Source organism: Mya arenaria, chromosome 2 (genome assembly GCF_026914265.1).
Source record: "Mya arenaria isolate MELC-2E11 chromosome 2, ASM2691426v1".
NCBI classification, from domain to species: domain Eukaryota; kingdom Metazoa; phylum Mollusca; class Bivalvia; order Myida; family Myidae; genus Mya; species Mya arenaria.
Window position 1 is genome coordinate 45,830,932 of NC_069123.1, and position 18,973 is coordinate 45,849,904.

The 18,973-nt window shown below is 34.9% G+C and overlaps 1 protein-coding gene and 1 long non-coding RNA gene across 2 annotated transcripts; one reads left to right on the plus strand and one right to left on the minus strand.

Annotated features, from left to right (window-relative positions):
- Positions 1-3,879: 3,879 nt before the first annotated feature.
- LOC128212949 (isatin hydrolase-like) lies at positions 3,880-18,604 on the plus strand. Its single transcript, XM_052918362.1, has 6 exons — positions 3,880-3,899; positions 8,308-8,427; positions 16,425-16,630; positions 16,949-17,142; positions 17,450-17,631; positions 17,817-18,604. Exons 2-6 carry the CDS (start codon positions 8,419-8,421, stop codon positions 18,123-18,125), a joined length of 900 nt encoding a protein of 299 aa, XP_052774322.1. The 5' UTR covers positions 3,880-3,899; positions 8,308-8,418; the 3' UTR covers positions 18,126-18,604.
- Positions 5,969-8,247, minus strand: LOC128212958 (uncharacterized). The gene is made up of 3 exons (XR_008257650.1): positions 8,148-8,247; positions 7,423-7,493; positions 5,969-6,757 (listed from the first exon to the last, which is right to left on the minus strand). It is a non-coding gene; the product is annotated as an uncharacterized LOC128212958 (long non-coding RNA).
- Positions 18,605-18,973: the final 369 nt, after the last annotated feature.

Sequence of the window (18,973 nt, forward strand, 5' to 3'; positions counted from 1 at the left end):
GAAATGCCCTCAAACATACTAATAACGCTGCATAAACTTGTGAATTTGGTCTATAGATAGACAAATTGAATATATATTTTTGCCTGTGAAATAACAGAGGGACGGATGGTTTAAAAGGATAACTTATAAGATAAATTTACATTGTTGTATGCCTAAACGCATTGCATTAAGCTGTCTAGGCAGTCTAAACGCGCGATGATGAAATGCGTTAAGGCATATATACAAAAGTTTATTTAATCCTAAATAGAGTATTATCTACAAAATGGGCACAAGAACTGTTCATCGCCTTCAAAATATTCCCAGTCTTCGGATGTTATAATTCCCACGCAGCTTCCATGAACCCACTTATTGCAATTGTCACAGCATATCCAGTCGGGTGTATTATCATGACATTTTTTACAAATAGTACAACAATCTGAAGAATCTTCATCAATGCTTGCCAGTTTTTGTTTTTTTGTTGATTTGCTTTGTTTACTTTTTGTCCGTTTGCCTTTTCCTTTATCCGATGTACTTGAAGATGTCAAAGATGATTGTGGTATAGGTTCAGAAGTATCTTCAGGTTGAGATTGATCATTAAATACTTGGGGAGTTAACATATTGTCACATTCTATAATTGCTGTTACTAGACTGTCATTCATGTTTTCTTTTGTATGTTTAGTTAATACGGGAATTTCATAGGCTTCACACAGTAATTGAAGGTCTTTCTTCTTATAAAATTGGACATTAAAGTATTTGTTGTCAGTTAATATAGCGGCTTTGAGTTTAAGATGGGAAGATACTTTTCCGTTAGACTTGTCTGAGCAAATTTCACTTATACTAATTTTTTTATTCTCCAGCTTCTGCTTCTTTTCCATTATTTTCTTTCTGTGTGCTTTGGTTTTATCTATCTTAATATGTGTTAGATAGTCTTTTCTATAGTAAGATGCGGACACGGCAATAAATTTAAAACAAATTTCAGTGAAAAGTTCCTCAAGTAGTGTAAACTCGACCATGACATCTTGGTGGTTATCCATGTCAGTAAATAAATTCACCCACTGTGTTTTCAGTTGAACGTCATAGTTCATTTTAGATTTGACATTTTCTATAACAAATTCACCATGTGTGTGCAAATTCTCAAACGTCTCAAGATCTCGAATTTTTTTATTTAATTGTTCGAAAAACTCAAAAGAGTTGTCACTTAAATTGGTTAAGCTTTGTCGTTTATTCTGTTTTCTAGCTGTTGCGTTTAGTGTATCGGCATGCTTTGAAGACGATGAAAGGTTAGCAAATGAATCCGATAAGTAATTAAGATAAGATACTTTTTGTCTAGATGAATTTAGTCGTACAGCTTTCTTTGGGTCATATAATGAAGACTGTACCTGTTGTTGATATTTATATCTTAACTTTGCTACACAATAGCCGCCAACGTATCTAAGGTTACCCCGACCATCTTCGGACTTTCCGGACGGAATCGCTCTTTCTTGGATATCTGGACTTTGAACGAGAGTTGCTTTATGTTTAATTTCAAGAGACTGTATTTGAAACATAACAGATGTGCAAAACATTTGACCATATTTCGACTGAGAAGTATCATAATGAACCAACAAATCCTTGCAACCCTGTATGTATAAATCGCTTTTCAAATAAGAGTTCAATTTAGTACAAAAAGATGTAATATGCTTTTGTTGAGCCTTTTCGGTATCTGGAAATTGTTCATCGGATATAGATTTTACATGAAGAAATTGATCTGACATCCAGTAAAAAAACTTAGTATCGTCTAAACCAATTTTTTCCTTTATATTGCTTATTTCCTGTTCTATCGGTGTATATTGATACTCGGCGAAAACAGAGTCAATGATACTTTGAGCGCTTATGTAATCTGGTACTGGGCTAGGACCATATACATTTGCATGTTCTACAAGTTGCTCTGGTGCTGAATTGATAAGATTTTCTTCATCAATGTATTCGTTGAAGTCTGGATCAATGTCCACAACCTCATCAATGTCAAATGGCGAAAACAGATCAGTTTCAAGAACATTTGAAATAAATTCCCCCCGGCAGCAACTTTTATCTACTTCACATTGTAAAGATTCGATTGAATAAAAATTATGAACAGATCTTGGATGTTGCGTTACTAAAGCTGGCCTAAAGTTTTTTAGTTGAATAGTATTTGGTGAAGTAGTCCTACCCAATGCAACACCTATTTGACCCGGGGTCCTCGCATCCTCACAATCCACAATAACTGAATTTAAAGTCATACCTTGTGATTTATGAATAGTGATTCCGAAAGCCAAGATAAGTGGAATCTGTAATCGCTTAGCTAAAGATTTGCGAGTAACTGGATCGACTTTAGTAAATGTATGTCTTTCAATTTTGACCAATTTATCGATGCTTTCAAAATACACGGTAACATTGTTTTCGTTTATTTTATTAACAGTACCAGTAAGACCGTTCACCAATGTATAACTTAGGTTAACGACAGGCATAACTTTACAATTCTTTTTTAATCCCAAAGTAGCTGGCGCTGTAAATTTATTCAAATAGTATTTGTCACCTTCGTCGTTTGCTTTATAAAGCATTAAATCACCATCGATTGTCATGAGTTTGTCATGGTTGAATAATTTTGTTTTATAGTTAGTGGCAAAAAGATGAACCGTATTTCCATCTTCAATTATTGGCTTTGACAAAGCATTTAGATAAGAGATGGATTCATTTGTTAAATTACCCTTCTCTACTTCATTCACACAATTGATAAATTCGGAATCAGTTTGTCTAAAGACGTTTGACAAGTTGACATGATGTGGGATTGCATTAAAGAAATTTCGAGAATCAAAACAAAATTTTCCAGTTTCACCATACAACATTTCTGGTACGGGTGGAAGTTGGTAAAAATCACCACCAATAATAATTTGAATACCACCAAAAAATGTATTAGATTTCCGAACAGACCGGCATATTGATTCAATGGCATCAAAGAGCTTCTGGCTAAGCATAGAGCATTCATCAATTATCAGAATATCACAATTGAAAATGCGGTCTCGAGTATTCTGATATTTTTCTTCTACGGGAATACATTTACAAAGATCTTCTGCTGTCATGCTCCCATCTCCAATTCCACACCAGCGATGTATTGTCTGTCCATTTGAATACCGAGTTGCAGCTATACCAGTTGTAGCAGTTACACTTATATTTTTATTTTGAGAAACAAAATGTTGGTACAAATGGTTCAATATGTATGTTTTGCCTGTTCCGGCTTGGCCTGTTATAACGAAGTTGTGGCCACTGTCTGCCATTTGGAGACATTCATTTTGTTCGTTACTGAACATTTTTGTATCAAAAAACAAGTCTTGTAAACATGCACGGACGGCGAAAAAACACACCCACAACAGACGAAATGTTCAGTTTGTTTGCAGAAATATGACGAAATATAACTTACATATATGTAATATGTATAAACTATGTTTCCATGAACTGGCAAATGTGTAGAATAAACGGAGTTCAGACGAAATATACGTATAAAGATGCACGGACGGCGGAAAAACACGGTGGAAAAACACACACGCAACAGACGACACTCTACAGCAGACAACACAGTGAGAAACGAGCGTGCCAGTTGAGAATGAAAGCGAGGAGAGCCCGGGGCTCGGTGTCTCTGAGGAATTGAAGGACGTTGTGAAAAACGCTTGTTGTATGCTATTTTGTTGTTGTTTTTACTATAAAGTAATAATCATGATACAAACAGCGTACTAAATTGAGAAAATGCAAACTATACGAGGGGTTGAATATTTGACAGGAGTGCCTTTTGAGGTAAGGTAACGATAGTCTATGTAAAAGTGTTGAGTGTTCCCGTGGTTCCCGTCCTTCGGTCGCTTTGGCTAATCGATGAAGGCGAGCCGGGTACTACGTCATTTTGACAGCACAATCTCTTCCCAATCGTAACAACTCGGCCATCTCCGGGCAAGCTTCGAGATAGACCTCGTAAATAGTAGTAAGGATATACGAAAGTGCGATGCGGCTGCCGGCGATTAACACTGTTTTCAATCCGCGTAAAGAAGGCCCATTGTAATGATTTTGTTAAATTAAATGTGCTTGTTTAAGAGAAAATATTTATTGTAACCTCAAAGAATGTTCGTTTTATGGATATTTAGATGTTTCCTTATAGTTGAAGCACTCTATTTCCTCTAGAAAAATCGTGAGCACACAGAAAAACCGCAGAAAATGTACTTGACAGTCATTGAAATGATCATACGGTTCATGGCATGCATGAATCATTACATCGGATTAAATGCATGCATGGACTAAATGTCAACATTTTCTCAACAGTTAATACCCTATGAAATGCAAGTTTTAATTCATACTTTGCCGTGTTATTTTTTCACACCATGTCTTGCCATTAAAACAACATTACTATTCTGTAAAATCATTGATTGCATTGTGCAGACTTTTGTGGATTGTGGTAGGATGGGTGTGAGCTTGGCACCCAGTCAGCTTTACCAGCTGAAATCTATGCATGCTTTTACTTCAGCATTATTGGGTTTGGGCTGCAGTTTTTTTTGTGTAAACAGTTTTGTGGGGTTGAGGTGGGGCGGTGACTATCTACGCAGTAAGCTCAATTGTTAGAGTACCAATACAACGTTCATGTGGATATGCACCAGACAATTGTAACCACGGCCTCCCCATCTGGGGAATAGTGGGGACTTTGACTTTCAGTACAGCCAACCCCGGCTAAAATCCCCACCCTGCGCGGACGATCCAATGGCAAAATCTCTGCCAAATGCCCCCACACCCAAGGGACTCTAGGTAAGGTCCATTCCCCTCTATATCTTAAGCGAAGATAAAACCAACGCATTCAACCACCACTGCAGGGCCACCTGATAGGTAAAAACACGGCCCATTTCCCCTGGTTAACCCCAGTATTCCCCCTGACCTGGGGTGGGAGGGGGGGGTTACAATTGACTGGTGCACTAAGTTGACAGATCTTGTCTTAAAATTGTATTTGTTCAAGGCAGATCATGCTTCACTTTACCTCCTAGGCTGTGGATAAAACCCACTCATTAGAAGTTTCCTTACACATTATACTTGTCTAAATCTATAATTATTAGTCTCAATATCTTTGAGTAAATTGTCATTTTTTATTAAAAACAACAACACCAAAAGAGTAACTGATAAGATACTCAACTGATTCATTGTTTTGTAAATAAAAGCCTTAAACAAATATTTAGCCAGGTTACTAAGCTTTTCAGCAATGTATACCAGACTTTTTTCAATAATACTTAACCTATTTTGAATAATTAGCCTTTAGATCACTCTTCACCAAATGACTCTTTTATGTCCAACTCCATAAAATGCAAACAAGAATAATTACAGTTTGGATCAACATGTCTCTTAATTTTATTTTTAATATTAGTCAAGTAATAACAGAGCCATGTGTATGCAATCCAATGTAAAACTAATGATAAATTAGTTTTTGCTCCCATTTTTACTTTCATTTCTGTGGCAAGACCTTTTATGTGCTTTGAGTCTTTTGGGAGACTTCACAATATTTCTGGCGCTTAATCCCCATATATGGCTTTAAGTTGCCATACAAATTTAAGTCTTCATTACAAAATATACTGTTTGTCTCCTCTTTAACCATAAACACACAATGAGAGGACTATTTAAAGCATTACCATGTGTCAGAATTATAGATCTTTCTTTACATTTTATTTGTCTAATTGTATTACCGGTCTCTTTAGCAATATCCTTGTGCCTCTTTGAGTACTTGGCTTGACAGTTTGGTTTTTAATACATTGTTTTGAATGTTTTATTTGTACACAACAATGGTGATGATGATGATGACACTATGCTATGCCAAAACCTCAACACATTTTCTTCAAACAAAAAAGGACAAACAAAAAAGGACAGTCATTCAGAATAACTTTTATTACATCATTTGAGAAAATAAACTCATACAATCAACGAAATAAACATGTATCAGCCATCCCTAAAATCACAAGCCATGTTATGTGTTTGTTAAATTCAACTTAATAAAGAAAATTAATATTGGTTGCAGTAAGCAATGCGCATCACTTCTAATAAACATTCCAACAGACTGAAAAATAAATCAACACAAATGGAAAAACTGTTTGCAAGTCAGCTAGTACTTATTTTATGCCTTATCAGATTGCTATGCAAGCTGGAAGCTTACAAAATCACTCTTAAGTCTGTTGCCTAAGAAGAAACAAGTATGGACATCCTTTTCCTGAGGTCAAGAGAAAGTATCTTGGAGGTCTTGAACTCACAACCTTGAATTTGGGGCTTATCCTCTAGACCACTTTCACCTTTTCACATTTTAAAGAGCCCAGTTTACAATATGGCATTTGCAAGGATGTGCTCTATTAACAGATTTTCTGCAGTCTTAAAAATTAAACTGAACAAAATAGTTCTCCTTTATTTGGTCTGCCGATGCCATCTGTTTCTGTTTTTGAAGTTATCTTCCCTCCATAATATAGGAAAACCACTTAAAGCGTATATAAATCCTTTATCATTTTACCCTTTTAAAATATATGTTCGGATTTATTTAATAATCACGGACCAACAGATGACTTTTATCTTTAACTTCACATCAATATGTAAGTCATCAAATATTTGAGATGACAAGATGTTCCATTGAACGCTTTGTTTCCATCTTGCACTCATTTTTCCAAGGAAGGCGTTGCAGTTGTGTTAAGATGATTGCCATGCATTGCAGGTCAATCCTCATACAATGGCATTTTTGATTACATTTGGATTCCAGTGCCTGAAATAGAAAACAGAAAATACAACAATAATAGGAATTATATTTTCAGATCAATTATTTTAAAAGCCGGTACAACAACAGAAAAGTATTCACAAAACATTAAGTGCAACACCAATTTAAAGCTGCATCCTCACAGTTTTACTGTTCTGACACCTTTTTTATTTTTGTCTTTAAACGAGCCAATTGGCAATTATTGAGCAAATGTATGGAAACCAGTGATATTAGACTGCTGACATAATATCAGATCACAGTCTTTCATATACAAGTTTGAAAATTTGGTAAAAATTCCTCCAACTAGTCATATAAGGTCACACATAATAGAACAGATTTCAATTGTTTGGAAAATATTTTTTTGCTATTGATTTAAGCCATATAATTAATTATATGTGTAAATTTAATTTAATTACTCCTTTGGGCTTTTGAAGAATGACCAAGAAGAACTGTCAATCTGTGAGAGAGCAGCTTTTAGCTCTGGACTGCTGGTTAATTAAAAGATATGAAATGAAATTGTTATCATGTTTAAATTCATCTACTATGTTGATATTTTAATACTGTCAATCCTTGTTGGTTAATTGTACAAACATGCAGGTACTTCTGGGCTTAAACCAATAGGATACTTGACTGTTAAATTATTGTCCGAATTTCGAAAATAGCACAACCATTACCTCATCTGCCTTTTTTCATTAGAACAAGCCGGGAATCAGAGTCAGCTGCACCCCTGGTACCATACTCTTCTCTGAAAATGACAATAAGATTAAAATTTAAATGTCTGCATTTCATTGGCATGGTGTAGTAAAAATGTCAGCATTTTTCAATGTTTCTGCATCACCACCACTGTTGGATATCAAAGAATTTAGTCTTGAAAGAAATGTGTGCTGGTTTTTGCGTTCAAACTCATTTTGTTAAACCAATAGAATGAAGATCTTATTAATTCATTTAGAGAACTATATTAGTGAACAGGGCCGAGGTATTCAATTGTGCCATTACATTAAGTTGTTTGCTACCAACACTCACGGAAATATAAACCATACATCCTTGGTTAAAAGAATGTAAATTTTAATTATAAAAAATTAAAGTTAATGATATGAAATGTATGAGATAAATACACTGAGAAAGAAAGTCTAACCTATTATCGATATAAGTAAAGTCAGATTCAGACTTATTTGTTATTTAATAAACAAACAAATAGAGTATTTGTTTTCTTAATTTTTGCCACTGATCACTGGAGCTTCAAAATTGTAATTTACTGAATTAGAATCTGTCAAATGAAAGAAGACTTTACTCCACCCACTAAGAATTAATGACATTTCCAATTAGTTTCTCATTAGGGCTCTTTTAAAACTATTTTTATATTTTATTAAAATACAATAAGTATAAAAATAACACTTACACACAAATAAGTGGTAATGGTTCGCTCCTCATTCTGTCTTTGGACTAACATATCTCTTGGTTGTTTGAACATCTTCTTGGTCGGCCATGATGGACTATTTTCTGACGACCCGTATTATATCCGAGGCCATATCTTGATACTAGCCGAGGAGTTCCGATTGAATCTCTTCCTAGCGCTTGTGATAATTCGCATTTTGAAGCATTTTCGTCGTATACTGTTTCTCTCGACAAGGATACCGGTGTTAACCTGCACATAACTGGTCGCTGCATATATGAGCCAGGTATTTTGTTTGTAGCTTAGTTGGAAGTTATCATTTTCGACGAGAATTGGTCTTTGTTTACGTTTTCGCCGAGCGAACATTCTTCACTTGTTTCATATTACAGTATAGGGTTTTTTGTTTTGTTTTTAAATCTCATTTTATGTTTATGGCAATGTATTATATTGATGATATACATGTTCAAGTATGTATAAAATATAATTTTGGCTGGTTGAATTTTTTTATTGTGACTTTAATGAGCCTTTGTCATCAAGCCACTGTGTGTGCATTGCAAATCCTCGTTTAAAAGCATTCGTATTAAGTGTAAAGGAATTGTTTGTAATGGATGTCTATAGTACGTGTCACATTACAGGTTTTACGGCGCAAGACTTTTAGGGAATTAACATATCGATGGGTGAAAGCGAAAAGGTTCTATCTGCTTCTTTATTTAATGTCACTTAGAACCTTTTCGCATTCACCCCACGATATGGATATAGTTTTAATTTATTCTGAAGGTTAACGTGATTCTATTTCTTTTTAAAAGCCTTCAAGGAAAACTTTTTTGTGATGTGACATAAATATATCCATCATCACTTGAAGTATAATAAACTCATATTACCTGCTGAAAAACTTCAAATTATCTCCCTCATGCATGACATGATTATTTAAAGGCATAAGAAACTATAATGATGTGTTTCAAATGATGTTTACATACCACATGTTTGAACACTTCCAATAGATTTCTTGATATGTTTTTTTTTAAATAATGCATGGTTAAACAGGCGCGTAGCTGACTACACAAATACGCAGTTGCGCACTGAAATTTTGACAGGTCGATTTTTTTTGTCATACCAAAAACTCCGAATACGAAATACAAAAAAACGAAGAGGGGTAGGGGGTAAAGGGGTCAATATGATGTCCGTCATCGAACTGCGAAATCCAAAATTGGCCCTGACTACGCGCATGGATTTGAAAAATGATAGCAGTATCAGTGTGAGAGCAAATGTCATATAAAAAGAGTTCTTATAGATTCTATGTGTTTAAGTAAAAAGTATTGTCCTAAGTTGATTTGTTTGCAGCATAGTAAAAAATTGTGAACCTTGGCCATTGCTATTACCAATTAAAGATATTCTCATGAAACTTAGTAACAAAGTTTCCAGTGACAAATACTTATGTAACAAGGTCCTTAGCTCTTGATTCATTACTTATTTATTTGTATCCATACCCCCATCCACCCAAAGTGTTAACATGAATAAATGCATCAACCTTACAAATCCATTGTGTGAACCTTACAAAGCCATGGTTCTAGTAGATTATTATACAGCTTAGCCGCCCCGATACACAGTGCCATACAGAAAGTGTGAGAAGTAAACAGCTTAGCCGCCCCAATACACAGTGCAATATCGAAAGTGCGAGAATTTAGCAGCCTAGCCGCCCTAATACATAGTGCCATATAGAAAGTGTGAGAAGTTAACAGCTTAGTCGCCCCCACCCCAATTATGGCAATACACAGTGCAATATCGAAAGTGCGGGAATTTAGCAGCCCAGTCGCCCCAATACACAATGTCATATAGAAAGTGCGAGAAGTTAGCAGATTAGCCGCCCTTCCCCAATTTACAGTGTCATATTCAATTGCGAGAGTTTAACAGCTTAGCCGCCCCAATATACAGTGCCATATTCAATTGCGATAAGTTAACAGCTTAACCACCCCGACCCAATACATAGTGTCATATTAAATTGCGAGAAGCTAGCAGCTTAGCCGCCCAAATACGCAGTGCTATATCGGAAGTGCGAGAAGTTAGCAACTTAGCCGCCCTAATACACAGTGCCATATCGAAAGTGCGGAAGTTAACAGCTTAGCCGCCCCGCCCCAATTCACAGTGCCATATCGAAAGTGCGAGAAGATAACAGCTTAGCCGCCCCAATACACAGTGCCTTATAGAAAGTGCGAGAAGTTAACAGCCTGTAGCCGCCCCCGCCCCAATACGCAGTGCCATATAGAAAGTGAGAGAAGTTAACAGCTTAGCCGCCCCCGACCCAATACAGAGTGCCATATCGAAAGTGCGAGAAGATAACAGCTTAGCCGCCCCAATACACAGTGCCTTATAGAAAGTGCGAGAAGTTAACAGCCTGTAGCCGCCCCAGCCCCAATACGCAGTGCCATATAGAAAGTGAGAGAAGTTAACAGCTTAGCCGCCCCCGACCCAATACAGAGTGCCATATCGAAAGTGTGAGAATATAACAACTTAGCTGCCCTTATACATTGTGCCATATCGAAATAGCAAGAAGTTAGCAGCTTAGCAGCTCTAATTCACAAACACCAAACACAGTCCTATTTAAAAAGTGCGATAATAAAGCAGCCCATAGGACCTTTAACACACAGTGACATTAAGAAAGTGCAAGGAGTTAGCCGCCAAACGTTGTGTGTCGTATCGATCTCTTGGTCGGACGCACGTTGAGATTGCTCAAACGGAGAACAATTATACGACAGATGTTGACCATCTTAGAAAATTAGGCGATAAACGACATTTGTCTGGCATATGTAAGGTAGCGGTTTAGTCCAAGCAAATCCACACTATGACAACGACTCAATCTAAAGATACTTCTGAGGCTATATGGGGTAATATTCAATTAAAATTATCCTTTTCCTTGAATTTAACATGTGTCATTTTGGTTTCACTGATAAACAGTGTTATGCTTAAAATGAAATTAAAATATTGCTAGAGTTTTTTTTTAAAAATGGAAAAAAACAACATTTCAAAACATAAATTTGTTTAAAAAAGTTAAGCATCTCAAAAACTTACACAAAAGTAAATATTTTGCTATTCAGCATTTTGAAGTTCACTTAACTTCCTCAGGCTACTTCCATTGATATATTCAGTCCCATCGAGGTCACAATAATATTGTTTACAATATAAATGTGAACAATAGAGCAGGGTATATTCTCCTTTTAACATACAGAACAGAAAGATGATTTTATTTGGACTGAAACATATTGTTTCTCATCCACACACATTCTTAGAACACAAAATGTATGTATACAAATACAGAATAAACAAACAGAATAAGACATAGAAATGAAGGTAAAGAATAATACTAATGTGAGTTTCTAATTCAATAGCTTTAGTTAAAGTAGTTCACAGATTTATTAATAGAGATGGGTTTGTTTAGAAAACAGCTCAAGTGATTTCCACAAATTTGGCATGAGTTTCTGGTGTAATAATTGATATCAAAATATAGTGTTTCTTATATTTATAGCTTAACATTCTCGTACGCATTATTTTAATATAGGAGAACATTAGTAAAGACATATCCCCAAAATGCACCATTTCGGAAATAAAAATTGTAAAATAATTCTGGGGGAGTACCCCCAAAACCCCTGTCAACACTTGAAATCTTTCACGGATTATATTAAAGCGATTAACAACCCAGACGACAGGTTTTTCCAGGCAGATGAAGATGTCATATATTTTAATGAAGCAATTTTAGATAGCAAAATGAAGATTATGTTTAATGAATTAGATATATCTTTCACTGTCGAAGATGTCAGCTGAAATATCAAAGATTTAAATCTTAGTGCAGGCCCAGATAAAGTAATAAATGAGTTTTTGTACTATGGAAAAGACACATTTTCACCGGTTTTATCATTATTGTTCAACAAACCTTTTAAAATTAGGCCATTTTCCTGATTTATGGAGCGATGGGTATTTAGTTCCAATTCAAAAAAGGGTAGTCTATCGGATGTTAATTTTTTAGAGGAATTACATTGTTGAGTGTATTAGGGAAATTGTTTACACGATATATAAATGAACGTTTGGCAATGTGGGCCGAAACAAATTACATATATGTTGAAGCTCAAGCCGGTTTTCGCTCCAAAATGGGAACAACTGACAATATATTTGTCTTACATAGTTTGATAAATCAGGTTTAAAATATGAATTAACATCTGTTTTGTTTATTTGTGGATTATTCTAAAGCCTTTGACTATTTGTTTAGGCCAAATATATGGTTTGAATTATATAAATTAGGCCTAAGAGGAAAATTGTTTAGTGTTATTAGAGGCATATATATCAGTGTTAAAACACAAGTTAAACTTCATAGTGAAACTGGTGAAATGTTTGAAAGTTTTCTCGGTGCCCCGCAAGGGGAGTGTTTAAGCCCTTTTATATTTGCTATGTATCTTAATGATTTAGAAGACGAGTTGTTTCTGAATGGAGCCAAAGGTATTGATCTTAAAATGGTTAAACTCTTTTTATTGATGTATGCAAATGACATTGTAATTTTTGCAAAGACCAGTGTTGAAATGCAAACTAATCTTAACATTTAAAAAAATACTGTATAAGATGGAAGCTTTCTGTTAATAAAGATAAGTCTAAAATTGTTGTTTTCAGAAAAGGCGGTAGATTAGAACAACATATTCATTTTCATGATGGTGATTCAGAAATTGAAATTGTACCAAAATATTGTAATTTGGGAATTGTGTTTACGTCTGGAGGCTCCTTTATTGAATGTCTGAAAACATTGTCAGGAAAAGCAAATAAGGCATTTTTTAAAAATGAAGAAATACCTCAAAGCTTTGTTAACATATCGCCTGAACATGTTTTAGATTGATTTGATAAACTAGTTAAGCCTATTTTATTCTATGGATGTGTAGTTTGGGGTTTTCCCGTGCAAACAACGTAGAAAGAATACATACTATTTTTTTAAAGAATTTACTTGGTGTTAAAACTTCTACACAAAACGATTTTATCTATGGAGACCTAGGCAGGATTGATTTTTATTCGATAAGATTAACAGTTATATTGAAATATTGGTTTAAGATATTACACTGTAGTAAACGAAAATACATAAGTATAATATATTAAACAATGTTTATTAAAAATGAAAATAACCCTGGAAAAGTAACTGGGCGGTTATGGTGAAAAACCTGTTATGCACTTTCGGTTTTCAAGACGTTTGGATAGCACAAGGTGTTGGTAACAAAAATATATTCCTTAGCATATTTAAGTGTCTAGTTTAGGATACTTTTATTGGTTTGGTTTAATCATATGTTCATGCATATAAACACATATTTCAGCACATATGTATAAATATACAAAAGTGTTAGGCCACAAGTTATTACAACGTTAGAAATCGGCCCTCCCCGTTTTGTCAGACTTATATCAACAAAAAGAAATGGCATAACAGTTTATTAACTGTCACTATGATACAAACTGCTACGTTTAGAAAATTGTAAACAAATTATATTAAAATCAGCTTAGTTCAACTATGATGCGATGTTAATATATGAATGCAAGAGAAAAGGGAAAAAAGAAATAAAAAGTTTGTCGCCATTACCGCCTTTTTATTTACTGGAATGACAGCTATAACGAAAATCGTTTAGTATTCTGAATGTATTTTTGAACTTGTATAAAAATGAACTCATCGGTTAGGTTGTCGAGGCCAAACAATAGTTTGTCGACATTAACTGGATGAAAGGCACGTGTTACCCTAAACATTACTATACGTTCTATTAAATATTTTTTGCACTGGAACAGGAAGTGTTCGGCTTTGTCAATATCAGCTCCACATGCACATGAAGGAGTTTGCTTTAAGTGATAATAATGGAGGTCAGCGTTAAGATTGCTACATTTGTTTCGCATACGTGCATGGTGAACAGAAGCAAATCGTTCAACTGTGGTGTAATATGTTGTTATTGTTGGTGCTTTATATAATACTTTAATTTTCGTTTTGAAATCTGCTTTGTTTCAAAATTCGTTTAGCAGATTAGAAAACTCAACTAGAGCAACTTTTTATAAAGTATTTGCAAATTTTGAAATGCAATCATATCTTAACCAAGTCAACATTCAGAAGTATGGAATAGCACTTACAAAGTTACGTTCGTCTTCACACCGATTTGGTATTGAGACTGGTCGATGGAGAAACGTACCAAGAGAAGAACGGTTATGCGCTACATGTAATAAGTTAGAAGACGAATACCATTTCTTATTTGAATGCATATTGTATAATGATATACAAGGTAAATATATCAAGCGATACTATAGAGAAAGACCAAGTATGTTTAAAACTATTTAGTTGTTAAAATCCAACAACGCAAATACGAGGAAATTAGCTGTATTTATCTTTAATGCTTTTGAAATAAGAAAGACACATACCCTGATCCCAATTAAGGGAGACGTCGATTGCTTTAAAGCTGGTCAACCAAGATATTTAACCAGTTTCATTAAATCTTTATTCACTATTAAAGTTTTAAACATTATATTGTTATCATATTGGTATACTGAATTAAGATACAGTTATTGTCTTATGATTTGTCCATTTGTTTAATAATTTAATTGATTTTATTTACGAACAGTTCTTTCTAAATTTCGACCATGGACCATTTGCTCTTAATTGAATATGTATTTACAAGCGGAAGTAATACCTATAATAGGTATACAGCAGAGACAAATTTCAAAGCTGTTGTACTTAAAAAAGAATATTGAATTATACAGATACAGATGTTAACATTGTGATATAGATAAACCTATTTATAAATATGCTCCGCCATATATAGATGTTTATATAAGCCATTGTATTATATTAATTTGACCAAGCGTCATATTGGCCTATTTCAAATATGTAGTGTGTTGTATATTGCTTGAATAAACTTTCTTCTTCTTCTTCTTGAAGCCAATTAATTTTGTTTTGAGGGAGGGCCGCAAGTCAAAAGATAATGCCCCTAAGTTACGCTCCCTCTAACATCAACTCCTGGAGCCGCCCCTGGTCAAACCTCCGTTGAATGAGAAGGTAGTTTAAGTATTGCTGCGGATTTTTATCTGCTTCATGAAGCGAATTATTTCACTCAGTATGATTTTGTATGTAGGTCAATTAGGCCACTACTTTTATATAAATTGGTTTACCAAACCGGCGGGTCTAATTTTCCGAAAAGTACAAAAAAAAAAAAAAAAAAAAATGAATTTCACTTTTTTTTTCAAAATTATTTTCCCGACCGTATTGATTTTGGTGCGAAACGAATGAAAAACGAACAGATAAGAGTAAGAATGCAGTAGATCTCGACTGGTTTGTTGTTCCGTAGCCGTATTCGCCAATTTTTAGTGATAGCATGTGAGCCAGCCAACTGGTATGGCAGCGCCGTTGGCAATGGCGGAATTGACGATAGCAGTCATTCTTTGTATGAAATAATTAATTAAAATATGCAGGAGTTGTTAAAATAACAATAGCAATAAACATTGGCAAATTGAGCAGCCGACACAAACAATAACTGTCACGTGATTGTTGTTTTTCCCCGCCAATTTAGGTCATGAAAATATAGATTATGTCTTAAAATGTTGAGACTATTCTTGTTCTTTACATAGTTGTATATATATATATATATATATATATATATATATATATATATATATAGATATATATATATATATATTTCAATACTCTTTTTGTCATGTTTTGTGACATGAGTTATACGAAATAAACTTGGAAACTTGGAAACTTCACAGACTGCCCTTTGTTTCATTTTAAATGGTGTAGTGAAAGAAAAGTTATCTTTGATTTAATTCTTCATTTTAAGCGAAATGATGCCTTCTGACGTAGCATATATGACGTAATTTATCACGTGGTATACACACACTGAGTAAGCCGAAGGAGTTTGCTTCTCGTGATAACCAAATTCAACAATTTCATATTTCTTCAAAATTACTTTTGGAACCTTCGTTTGAAATGAGCCGTTACTTAGTTATACACCAAAATCATGAACTTCAGCCTTTAAACATTGTACTTATGCAAATAGTTTAAAAGGTGACTGGTTGCGATTTAACGTTCTATAATTGATCGACAGCGACAGCGATGAAAGAGTGCATTCACCTTCCGTAAAATCTAGTTCATGCTTGTATGTATATCAAATTTTTTGCGGTTGTTCTAATTCGGCTTTTAATTAATAAAGGGAATTCTAAGGTAAAGGCGTAGTTTTTTTGAAAGGCAGGTAACCTTCCTTAAAAAACTTATAGCTTACAAAAATATAGTTTACGTGGACAATGACGGTTTGGCTTCTCCTGACTGTGCTGGTGACATCCTGTGCGGCCGTGGGTCGACGGGTGGTGGACCTGACGCACGTGTACGACGAAAGAGTACCAAAATACCCTCTCGGCAACTTCGGAGTGGAAAACTTCACCTACTACAAGATGACCAACCTGTTCTCGGACTATTCTTCCAACGATTCCGACACATGGTATGAAGTGATTTACCACAACTTGCATTTATTTTTACCTCGTTCTAATCTGATTCTAATAACATGTTTCCGTATTTTATTGGTGTAATGGCTGCGGTTTAATCAGGCCTTATTTTTCTGAGCTAGTATTCAATATTGATCTTAATTGGATCTAAGAACGATGTAGTCAATCGGATTACTTGTTAACTTACCAAAAGAGTGAATGAAGTCAATGATGTATGACCATAAGATTACATTAAGTATAATATTGAATACCGACCTGATCTTGAGTTAAGTAAAATACAGAATAATCATCGTTTTATCAACCGAATGGTACAGGATTACCATTCGGCGGATGGAGATTTACGAGCACCAGGGTACGCACATTGACGCACCGCTGCACTTCACGAATGGCGGTCAGGACCTGACGCAGATCCCACCGGAGCGTCTGTACGGCCCCGGCGTCGTTATCGATGTGAGGGACAAGGCCGCCGCCAACCCCGACTACGCGGTCACCGTGCAGGACATACTCGGTACGGTAATTATATATATATATATATATATATATATATATATATATATATATATATATATATATATATATATATATATATAATATATATATATATATATATATATATATATATATATATATATATATATATATATATATATATATATATATATATATATATATATATATATAAAGAACAAATATTAGATAGCATAAAAATGAATTACCTATTTATGAAATTGTGTTGAAAACGGGTGCTGATAGGTAACACTGAAACAATGCGTGATATTCGTCCCCAGAGACATAAAACCGCACATCCATTTCAGACTATGAGAAGGAGTTCGGCCGTATACCCGTGGGTGCAATTGTTATGATGAATTCTGGCTGGCAGTTCAAGTATCCCGACGCCCGTCGGGTATTTGGTTCAGACAACATTCAAGACCCAACTTCTTTCCACTTCCCTGGGTTTGACATTAAAGCTTGCAATATGCTGCTAACAGAGCGACAGGTAACCGTTAATAAAGTTTTACCAAACATATAAATATTAGAACTTTCAGAAGTATTATCAAGCAGATACATTAACTGTACATTGAGATATAGAAACTTGTACGACGAAATTTTGTTTTGAACATGTCTGTGATAAATTTATTTTGCCACAGTGATGCATGTACATGTATTTTCAATGCACCACAGGTGCACGTTATCGGAGTGGACACTCCGTCCACAGATCCCGCCAATTTACCCGTCTATTACTGCCACAAACTCCTGCAGCCCAACAACATGCCTCTCCTCGAGTACGTAGCAAACCTTGACGCCATACCGAAAACCGGTACTACTATCATCCTCGGGGCGCCCAAGATCCGGAACGGCACGGGCGGCCACACGCGGATACTCGCATTTCTACCGGACGATGGGGAGGACGTTACCGGCGGAGCGCGGCGCCTGGCTTCTTCTATAATAGTGGCCTCAATGTCGGCTGTCATTGTATTTTCATTCTGTTGATATTCGTATACTTTCGTATCAGAAAACATCAGAGCACGTTTAAGAAATTATTTGCGAGATTGATAACGTATATTAAATGTCTTATGTCTACGTTTTATAGACTATATTTAGGAATAGCAATTATCTATTTTCTTATCATAAAGTATTTAACATATATATGGGAATTCTAACCACTAGAATATAAGATGAATATTTTCTATATATAAATATTAGCATGATTCATTGTTTTTATTTTTATTTAATAAACCTGTTTCAGTTGGTAAATTTTAGGTGTGAGTCACTTTAAATGGCATTATAGGAACATACAGTTCAATGACAGTGTTGTTTTGTTGAGGCAGACTTGTTTATCATGCGCTCTACTGATGGTGTATCTTGATATTCATTGGATGGACTATTTATCATACTAAGATATATCACATGATTATAGTATCTATGTTAAGTCATTTTTAACCAGAATAAATGTATTGTTAATAAACTTATGTGGACGTCATGATTTCTCAACGGTAAACAATACTACGCGGTGCCGTGAATACACATCGTACATGTAATGTTGTCTTTTGTATAAGATAAAATGTATATCAATTAATGTCAAAAAGATTGGTTGGTCAGTTCCTTTCCCTCAATAGTTACTTTCCGGGTTGATTCTCGTGATAACCCAATTCAACAATTTCATGTTTCTGAAAGTTTTCTTGGATCTGTCGCTTGAAATAAGCCCTTAATAAGCTGTTCAACAAAATAATAAACAGAGGCCATGAATACTGTTTAGGCAAAAAAAAAATACCTGTGTTTCCGGTGACCCGACCGATCCTATTTTTTCCTCGCTGACCCTAATCTTTTTTTAGACATAA

Coding starts and splice junctions, on each gene's coding strand:
- LOC128212949 (XM_052918362.1), top strand. Junction 16,631..16,948: donor TCCAACGATTCCGACACATG/GTATGAAGTGAT, acceptor CGAATGGTACAG/GATTACCATTCGGCGGATGG. Junction 17,632..17,816: donor TGCTGCTAACAGAGCGACAG/GTAACCGTTAAT, acceptor AATGCACCACAG/GTGCACGTTATCGGAGTGGA.